Source organism: Asparagus officinalis, chromosome 8 (assembly GCF_001876935.1).
Source record: "Asparagus officinalis chromosome 8, Aspof.V1, whole genome shotgun sequence".
Lineage (NCBI taxonomy): Eukaryota > Viridiplantae > Streptophyta > Magnoliopsida > Asparagales > Asparagaceae > Asparagus > Asparagus officinalis.
Genome location: NC_033801.1, coordinates 47,631,087 through 47,642,062, shown reverse-complemented (window position 1 = coordinate 47,642,062; position 10,976 = coordinate 47,631,087). Strand labels below are relative to the sequence as shown.

Below are 10,976 nucleotides of genomic sequence, written 5' to 3'. Positions count from 1 at the left end.
TCGCCCACGACCTAACGTTCCCCTCCTACCTGAGGAGAATATCCCTATCACATATCCGTTGGAAGCCGGAACTTCTACACAACGTCGGTTTACCAAGTTCACCGAATTCACACTACACAATCCTCAACCAATTCACACTTACACATAAGTGTAGGAATCTACCCGTGTCCTCCTCCCTCAAGTGTCGTACAACCTCTCCTAGGTTGCGTCAATGCGACGCCACTCTATTGGATTCTGACCGCCCGTCTCTCTCTCCTCACACTTCTTTCGGTGCTAACAAGTGTATACAAGTGATTCTCAAAATAAAGTTAAATACAATGATGATTTGTTTCAATTAAGCAGTGAGACACATGAAGCTAGCACTCACGATAAATCAACGCCACGACCACAATATACATATGAGAATGTCAGAGCTCATCAGTTTGTTGTGTGATAATAGTGAATGAAACTCAATAAATATCAACTCAATGAAATATAGCTTGTAATCAATTGAAAGTCGAAAATAAAAGTATATAGAATGAGTTTTAGAAACTTCTCTCAATGAACAAGAAGAGCTTTGAAGAAATAATGATCGCAATAGGATTTGAAAACTCTTCTTGTTGTAGAAATAACTTCTCTGAAAACAGATTGATGAAGACAATCTTAACAGCTCTAAACGGCGCTAACAACTTTGTTAAACAGCAACTTGATTTCTTGATTCATTGAGAAGAAGAGGCAGGCAATGGGGTATGAATAGCACCCATTAAACAGTTAAAAATAAGAAAAGAACCAAAAAGCCCATTGTGAAAAATAGCCGTTAGGCTCAGTTTGTCAGCGTCGTCGTCGGACCGGTACTGGTCGACCGTTAGTTCAAAAACCAAGAGAAAACATGTTTTGAACTGCGGTCGATCCGCGTGAAATTGCGGTCGCGCGATATAAAATTTCGGTCGACCGACTAAATTCCGGTCGACCGGAAAACACTAGAAAGTTTTCTTATTGTAAACCAGAAGCCGTCGGTCGACCGTATCGGTCGACCGAAATCTGACATGGGAGAAAAACAGGTTTTGGGGCAGTTTTTTGAAATTCCGTTAAAAATATCAATTCATTCCAATAATAATAAAACTTTGGTGGAACAGTTTATAAATGATGGAAATGAAGCATGTTTGAAAGGAATTTTTGAAAAACAAGTACGTTTGTGAAACTACCGCTGTTTTTGAAAAAGCTTAGAAACTGTATTTTTAGGTGAAGTGCACATTTGAATAGGATTGTAAATATTTAATATATGTATGTGTCATAATTATATGTATATAGGCAACAGCGGTGAGAGAGTTGTAAGCAAGAGATAAAGATTTTTACAATGTTTTAAGAAAAAATCACTATATGAATATAAAACGTCAAAATCTGTGTTAAGTGGTATATATATTGAGCTTTAGATATCATCATAGCCATATATGTAAGTAAACTAAACAAATCCTAGGTAAATCACGCAGATGAACTTGAATGCTTTAAATGCTGTTGAAATACCTGAAAAGAGACCATAAACACAACCACTGGAAAATTATTAGTAATAGAAGTTGTTTGTCAATCATCATCAAAACTATAGGGTCAACAGCAGGGTACTTTGGATATTCGGTAACGATACTCGTTCCGCGTTTCTGGTGGCGAGTAATTGGTTTCCGGTGGTTATACAGAGTTGCATGTTTATTATCAAGAAACGAGAAGGTAGGGATTGGCTTCGTCGTCTTCTTCTGGGATGGCCGAGGCTCCATAACAAGACTTACCTTTTCCTTTTGATGCTTTCTTTTGAAAGGGCTGCCAGTCCATTATTCATTCTCGCAATCAAATCTGGATAGAACCCAAAGAATCTCAACCATTCGGTGGCTGTGTGTGGAACAAGTCCTTTTGGCGTTGTCCCGTATGGGTCGTCATTTATTGTCTTCATTCCTACCTTGGGGATGCATTTTGGTTGCAACCATCTGTGGGCAGCTGATCCAAAGCTGATTGAGCACCGACATTGGCTCCGACACTTCTTGACGGCTTGTGGGGTTATGACACCTACATCATGAATGCCTGGATCTTGTCCTTGAGAATTGGACCATCGACTTCGGTAGGGTATGGAGGCCGCTCTTATGGTATGCGGCAATATTTGGATCAGTCACTTTGCTAGCCTTTTGATGCCACAATCGCGGCAATTGGATTTTTGTTGTTCTCAAGCAGGTACTTTTAAAGATGCCAGAACTTCATGCATCTTTGAAAGCAGTAACACTTTAGGAAACGTCGGCTCCGAAGACTTCTCTGCTTCTGGAGCCGGTTGTTGGGCCATTGCGACTGCGACTGTTGTGGCTCGTTGTTGCTGCTGTTGCTGAGGTTGGCATTGAAAAGTCTGATTAGCTCAGCTGGCATTAGCTGTATGCCTTATCTTTCCCGCCTCGGGTTGAAAATTCTGCGTTGGCGTTCGCTCGCTTGTTGCCTCTCTCAGCCTTCTTTCTCCTGAGGAATCGCTCAGCTTGCTCCCCTCGGACCTTCATCTTCGCACGGTTTTGGACGGTGCTGTCCCCATTGCTTTCCAACAGCGTCAAGGATAGATTGTTGTGGCAGGTCCTGGAGAATAATACTTCCTCAGTGATTGGGTCCTGGGCATTTCAATTCGCTTGTTCCGGAACCTCTTGACGAAGTGTCGACTAACATCCCGTCTTTCTGCTTCTTCATCGAGCAAAGTGATGTCGATAGATACTCTCGGTGTCGTCGTCGAGAAAATTGGTGAGGACCATGGTTCCTATATCGTCGCCCGCTGTTCACGCTACCTGGCTTGAGGCGGCGATACGCATTCGGGCGCTCCGCGAAGGAGTGGACGAATGACCGCACCATCAGAGGCTCATTATACGGAGATTACTCTCAGGTGTGATTTGAATAAATCACATGCTGAGTGGGTGAACCCTTCCCATTATAAAAAGCGGTGTGCAGTTAATTAGTTGAAGACTTCGCCGGATATGGGATTGATGTCGCCACTCTCTTGGGTATGGATATAAGGAATGCTCGGTTTTGCTTGCCAGCTTCTGAGCGAAATTCAAAAAAAAACAAGTGTTGATGTTACTACTCGTAGATTTTTTAATCTCAAGTTTTTGCACCATGTGTTTTCCTAGCATTCTCGTTACACCCACTGCCTCTGGCATTGACAGGAGGAATTTATTAGTATTAACGAGGCTTCAATTCGGTATCCTCGTCCTCCTGATGAACTTGTTGGCGACGCTTGGTTCGCCTTGCTGGTTGTCAGTGGCTTGCATTTGTTGCTCATGCTTTCTCTCTGTTCTGGCATTGGCCATCTGGGCATTTTGGAACCTGAAGGTATCCTGTTGTTTAGCCAAGGCGTCTCCACAGCTCTTGGACACCTGCTCTGGGCACTTATCATAAGCGCCTCGGCGGCGGTTGTCCCTCGCTGGATCCCGTATTTATCTGATGCGACTGGCGGAGCCGTTAGATTTTCAATCTTCTGAAGGGAGTCTTGTCCGAACGCCGTACCATAGGTCTGCTGCGCTTGATGCGTTCCTGGATTGCGACGGTGTTCTAGGCCGGGAGTGCTTTCGATGCTTTCAGAATTGATTCGATGTTGTCCCGCGCCGATGTCCCTCTGCTGGTCATGTTGGTGGTGACCTTCGGAAATTCTCTATCTTCAACCACCGTTCTTCTCCGTCGGAAACGCCTAGGCCTTGTTTTCGGCATTTCAGTACTGAGCCTCTCGAAAACCGAAACTCGTTCGGGGACCGCCTTAATGCAGCTGCATTCAGACAATACTGCCCGAATGAGTTTGGAACAGGGGCACTGAGTTTCCTGTTCTCGGGGACTCCTTTTCCTGGTTTTACTCGTACCCCCAGCGCGATAGTACAACTCGTCTGCTTGACGATCGGAGTAACCTATCGTGTGCTGGCGCGACTTCTCAAGTATAACGCTATCATCATCAGACGATAACGTTTCCTTCTGAGGGGGAATTACTTTCTTAGGGCTTTCGAAAGTCACGCGCCTCGTAACATGCCTTTTTGGGCGTGAGTCCTCGGCGGGCTCCTGGACTTCAATGTGCAAGTTGGTGCGCGTAGCTGCCCTGGTTTCTTTGTCATGTTGAGGGTAACAGCGACCCTCAGTATGTTGCGTCGTTCGGGGTTTCTTCATCGGGCCCAAACGATCTTGAACAGGAGCTTTGCCTCTCTCGTCAGGAATCGGACCGAGATGCTCCAAAACTGGCTTCTTCTTTCGGGATGACTCTGCATGATCTCCCGTAGAAGCTATTAGGATTACCGGCGACTTTGGTTGATTCACCGGAGGTTGAACTTTGGTTGGAGGCTGCTTGTTAGTGGCGGCTTCTTGGCCACATCCTTCTGCAATCTCCTGCGGGCTTCTTCGGCTTGAGCCCGCGCCTGCGCTGATAGTGCGCGGCGTTTGCGGATGCGCTCTTCGAGTGTTGAATGGTTCCGTTTGACCCGGATCCATTCGTTCGTCGGTGGATTGGAGGAACCGCCATTCTTCAGTTGTTGAGGCTGTTTGCCTCTCCTATTCTTCAGATCCACGTTGTAGCGGATCCCGTCAACTGACTCCATGGCCTTTGCGAATTGTTTCGCGAGGCGTTGACGTTGCCTTTGGCGGGCTCTCTTCGAGAGAGTCACGACACCTTCTGCAGCAGAAAGGTTGGTCAGAGTAGATCTGCCTTGGTTGGGAATTGGAGGAATCTCACCCGATGCGGCTTTGGCATCAAACAGGGCGAGATCTTCGTTGGTGTTTTCAACGTCTTCATACCAACGAGTTTTTCTCCTGGAGGAGAACTTGGACTTCTTGGACTTGCGGGGGGAGGTTGATCCGGATGAGGACGACAAGTATTCCTCGAACCTCTGTTGGTCGAACTCGTATTCGACCTCCTCCACGACCGGGATTGAGATCCGCGGCTGTGACGCTCCGATCTCGGCAGCGAGATGGGCGGCTCCCACTGTGGTCGCCAGTTTGTTCGCGGGAAAAATCGTGTCTTTCTTCATTGATTCCATTGCACTCTTAAATAACAACTTTTTGAGTTACAAAGATCCGGTCTTTTTATAAGATCCGGTTACAATGGAAATCAAAGAAAATAAAAGAAAGATTACAACTTTTTATCCTTGTTTGTCGAATAAATCACGAGCTCCTGTTTTGCGGTCACTCGCTTTGTGGGTTCTTCGCCTGAGCCGGGGTTTATCCGTGGACCACCGTGAGATCTAGATCCGGTAGGATCTACGCAGTACGACGGGTATTATTTCACGAAGGAAATAATAGGAAATAATAGCCGAGGGTACTATTTCGCACCAAGGAAACAATCGCCCAAATCTCGGGATCAAAGGCCAAGCTTTGATCCGGAGTGTGCCTGCGTAGATCTGAGATCCGGTCCTTTCGAACTCTTGCCTTATTTGGCGTTGACGATCGCCGAGTACCAGATCTGGATGAGCAAGTCCCCGAAGTCCTATAGCTTGAATCTTTTTTAGATCTGAGTCTTCAATCCAGCAGGGCTTCGCCTCCAAAAAATCCAACCTCTCAAAAATGAGCCTACAGCCCTCTATTTATAGGCATTGAAAGCGGATCTGGGCCCAGATCTGGGCCCAGATCCGAGCTGGCTCGGCCAGGTGGCTCGGCCAGGCCGAGACACTTGTGAGTGTCTCGGGTATTTTGAACATAACTTTCTCGTATGATCTCCAAATAACCTGATCCAAGATGCATTGGAAATCTGACAAAGAGATCTACATCTTTCATGTTTTGAGTTTCTTCATATTCAAACGGGATCATGGTCAAAACAGCTCCACAAGTTCTGAGATACCTTTTAGGCATAACTTCCTCATATGACCTCCAAATGACCTGATTCCAGATGGGTTGGAAAGTTGACAAAAATATCTACAACTTTTTTGTTTTGAGTTTCTTCAAATTCAAACGGGATCATGGTCAAAACAGCTCCACAAGTTCCGAGACACCTTTGGGTGTCTCGGCTCGGGCTGAGACATTTTGTTTTGCACACTTGTCCATTTTCGCCATAACTTTTTCATCCGAACTCAGATTTAAGCGATTCAAAGTGTGTTGGAAAGACGATGAGGAGTTCTATAAGCTCCAATGATTAGATCATCTGTGGAATAAATGAGACATGAAGGGTATTTCGTCTTTTGTAAGTGACACGGGGCTCCCGATCCGTTTGTATCCTCATTATTCTGAAACTCCGTTGCTTCACATAGTTCGTCAACCCACTTCATGTGTTTGTCGACATTAATCAAGATCCTGTGACTTAGATTATGACGTTCATCATCTTTTCTTAGCACTGAGCTGTTCGTAGGGACCTATAGGCAGTTTTATACGCCTACAATGCTGACCCGAGTTCGTCGCCGAATTCTACCTGTGCTCAGATCTGACCTGCGCCGTTAGCGTCGAATCATTCGATGAACACTGAGGCAAGATCTCGCCTCTCCTTTTTATCATTTCGATATTTACATTATATATGTGTAGATTAATTATATTATAATTAACTACGCGGGCCGTTGGTGAATGTTGTTGATTTGAATTATAGATGTGTGATGAGTAGCATTTTCAAAATATTTGTCATAAATTAAAAGAATTTATATGGTAACAGAATTATTTTAAAGAATATTTTTTTAAAAAAATCTATTTCGAGGAAAAAGAATTATTTTAGAATCTTATTTTGAAATGACAAGTGAGGTGTTAAATTAGAAATTACGTAATTTCATCGAAAAGAAATTAATTAAGGAAAATTTATAAAATAGGAAAATATTACTTTTCATGCAAAAAGGAATTAATATATATATATATATATATATATATATATATATATATATAAAATAAAATATATATATATATATATATATATATATATATATATACAGTGCCTTTCTCCTACGGATCAGTTCGTACGGATTGAGGGGAAATGAGTGGTTTTTGGGTTTTTTCGCAAAATGCTTCCGCTACTCTCTCTCTCATAATAACTCCGCTACTTGATCTGTCAATTAAATGCTCTCTCTCTCTCTCAAAGGAAAGCTACATCCCCTAAAAGTCAAAATCCCCAATTCCACACCGTTGCTTCTCCCCCAAAATCACCCGACGACGAAGCCCTAATCTCCCTTCCAACGTCGGAGAAAGGCGTCGGACCCCCAAGTCGGACCCCCAAAATCCTTCTCGAGCTCGACGTCGGACCCCCAAATCGGACCAACACCGCCTCGCCTCCCTCCCAACGTCGGACCACCAACGCACGGAATTTTGCCTCAACTTTTTTACAGCAAGTTTCCAAATGATGTGCAGCATTCATTCTGGGGAAGATGGGATCTTTGGATTTCTTGATGGAATGAGGTATGGATAGTTATCTCTCTTTTTTTACATGACCAGTTCGAATCTGTATGATTCTTTTTATTGGATTTGCCATAGAAAATTGCCATTCAAGATATGTAAGAGGAATGAGTACTTCTTTCGTTGGTTGTTATCAATATCATGTGTTGATGGATTCAGATATGTAAGAGGAATGAGTACTTCTTTCGTTGGTTGTTATCAATATCATGCGTTGATGGATTCTGGAAAGTTCTTGGTTTTGCGAAACATCTGGTCAAGCGCTATCTTTGCGCATATATTTCTTGGATGTTTATGTTGCCTGTCTATTCTGTTTGAAAATATTGGAGATGCAATTCTGAGTTTGTATTTGTTCAGTGTATCTGCCTCCCTCCCAACGTCGGACCACCAAATCGGACCCCCAAAATCCTTCTCGAGCTCGACGTCGGACCCCCAAATCGGACCAACACCGCCTCGCCTCCCTCCCAACGTCGGACCACCAACGTCGGACCCCCAAATCGGAGCTCGATCTCGACCTCCCCAACTCAGGTAACCACGACGCCCCCAACTTATTAATTGTACTTCAGAAGTCATCTTTTTCTATTTTTATCAATTAATATTATCTGTTCTGTTCGTGATTACTGAAACGTTTTGCAGTGTATATAACCACATATGCCTTTGGTTTTTTTATATGAACAGTTAGTTCTATATCTGTTCGTGAAATTCTTTAGTTTTGGTTCCAAATGATTGTGTCTGCCTTTTCCTTTTCAACCTTTCCAGTGGTAGAATTAGAAGTAACATGCTCTTGAATAAACGTTATTGTTGAATTGTGGTAATATGTGGTTAATATGTGGTCATGCAAATTATTTTGAATTCTACTGAATAAACGTTATTGCAGATATCTTTCGTGAAATTAAAAATAATTTGAATCCCCTTTATCAGCAAGTAGTAATTACAGATATCTTTCTTTGTTCCTAAAAGAAATTGGGTGCAGTTAGTTCTATATCTTTCTTTATCAGCAAGTAATAATTTGAATCCCCTTTGGTCTTTTTCCCCCATATTATTTTCTATTTCAGATTGCCTCCATTTTTTTATAGGTCAATTACAATTTTTTGTGATAAATGGAAAACTTGAGCACTGAAGCTAATGAAGTAAACTTGGACGACGATGATTTGATATATACTCCTCAAGTATCAGATGAGTTGAGGCCAAAAAAGGGGCAAGAATTTGACACAATAGATGATGTTGTGACATTCTATAATGCTTATGCTAAAGCAGCTGGGTTTAGTGTAAGGTCTTGGTCTACTCGGAAAGAGCCGGGAAGTTGTGAAATAAGAAGGAAGGAGTATGTTTGTTTTAAACAAGGAAAATCTCTACAAATCGCGGATGTTGGAAAGAAAAGACGTCGAGGAAGCTTAGCTGAGGATTGTACTGCCAAAATTGCAGTTTTAAAATCAAGTTCCGAAAAATACATTGTTACTGTTTTTAATGAGGAGCACAGTCACCCGCTATCAACACCATCAAAGGTTCATCTTTTGAGGTCCCATCGTAACGTTTCAGCTGCAACAAAGTCTTTAACTAAACAGCTCTCTATGGCGAATATACCTCAGCATCAACAATTTAATTTTCTTGGAGTACAATCTGGAGGTATAGAAAATATTGGGTGCACGCAAAGAGATTTGTATAATCATGATCGGGATATACGTGCTGATATGAAGGGGCACGATGGAGAAATGTTTTATGAGTATTTAAAATTGGAACAAGGAAAGAATCCCTCATTTACTTTTCAAATTGAGGCCGATGAGGAACAAAAGATTACTCGTTGTTTTTGGTCCGATGCAAGATCAAGGCGGGCTTACAATTTTTTCGGTGATGTTGTAATCTTTGATACTACTTATAACACTAATCGCTGTGGCCTTATATTTACACCAATAATGGGGGTTAACAATCATGGTCAAACAATTGTTTTTGCTTGTGGATTTTTGAATCATGAGAGCGTTGATGATTTTGTATGGTTATTTAAATTTTTTTTGGAAAGTATGCCTGGTGGTGCCTCGAAGATGATTATTACCGATCAAGATCCAGCTATGACTAAGGCATTCCCTCTTGTTCTTCCAAATACTTTTCACAGGTATTATAGTTTGTATATATTATTGAAAATGTTTATATACATAGCCTTTCTTTTTAACACTTTATTTAATTCTTTTGACAGGTATTGTAGTTGGCATATATTAATGAAGTTTTCTGAGAAAATTGATGCAGTGAAGTATAATATTTATAAAAGTGAGTTCTCGGCTTGTATTTGGAAATCAGAGACTCCTGAAGAATTTGATTCACAATGGGAAAGTCTGATTAAGAAAAGTGGGTTAGAAGGAAACAAGTGGTTGCAAGACCAATTTGAACTTCGGTCAAGATGGATTCCTGCATATGTTAATCACATTTTCTCAGCAGACATGTCAAGTAGTCAACGAGCAGAAAGTGGACATGCATTCTTCAAGAAATTTGTTTCGAAGAATAATTCATTGGTTGATTTTATGATACAGTTTGGCAGGGGATTAGTGCGCCAACGACATGAGGAGTTGATGGCCGATCACAAAGATGTAATTGAGAAACCTAAACTTAGAATAAATCATGATTTTTTGGAGCAAATGGTTGATATTTACACGAATGAGATCTATTACAAGTTTGAGGCTGAAGTGTGTGACAGCTTTAACTATAAGTTACAGTTTGTTAGGGAAACCGACAATCAGAGTGTGTATCAAATTCAAAGAAAGAAGCTTGCAAAAAGTAAAGTCCGCGAAATTGTTTACGACAAGGACTTGGATTTGGTTTCTTGTAGTTGTAAAAAGTCCGAAAGCGCTGGAATTCCATGTACGCACATTATATCATATTTGATGAAAATTGATGCTGAAATATTGCCCGATAAATACATCTTAAAGAGGTGGACTAGAGCAAAAAATAAAAAAGATAGACGTTGCCACGGATGTGGTAAAGTAGGCCAATCACATGATAAGCGAAATTGTCCGGCACTCACAAATCTGTAAGTAATAGTTTTTTTATTATTTATGTTGTCTTATTTTTCACATTCTAGTATCCTTCTTGATGTATATATGTATGGATATTTTAATATAATGTAGGTTTTCTACAAGCGGTGATACAAATTTGCAAGAGGGTAATGAGTCATCAAGTGAAGATGTGGATCTTTTTGAAGATTAAGAGGGTAATGTAGGTACTTCTCATCTTTGAATATTGCTGCCCTTTTTAATTTTTTTAAAGTTGGGCTAAGCTAGGGCACATATCTTTCCTTTCTTTCATACAAAGTAGGAGTATCTATATTTCCAAGTGGTGAAGAGTTTGAATGCATGAATAACTAAGATATCTCCATAGGTCTAAAAGTTCTGAAGTGAGGAAACATTATCCAAAATAGGACTTAGCTTTTTAGTATGAAGAATTAAATAAAGATTGAATATTCCATGTTTCTCTTGCTAGTTAAAAAATTAAAAGAAAGTCTACCTATTACTTCATTTTTGGTCAGTACTAATTTTTGTGATAAAGATTGTTCATGCTTACGTTCACAAGAGCCCGTCAACAGCAATTACCCATCTAACAACAGTGGCTCATAGCAACATTGGGAACAAACTTAGTTATCAACATATCCTGCTTCCAAAGTC

At 41.4% G+C, this 10,976-nt stretch overlaps 1 protein-coding gene across 1 annotated transcript; it reads left to right on the top strand.

The window, feature by feature from the left end:
• On the top strand, positions 9,759-10,521 carry LOC109821208 (protein FAR-RED IMPAIRED RESPONSE 1-like). Its single transcript, XM_020387394.1, has 2 exons — positions 9,759-10,345; positions 10,443-10,521. Exons 1-2 carry the CDS (start codon positions 9,759-9,761, stop codon positions 10,519-10,521), a joined length of 666 nt encoding a protein of 221 aa, XP_020242983.1.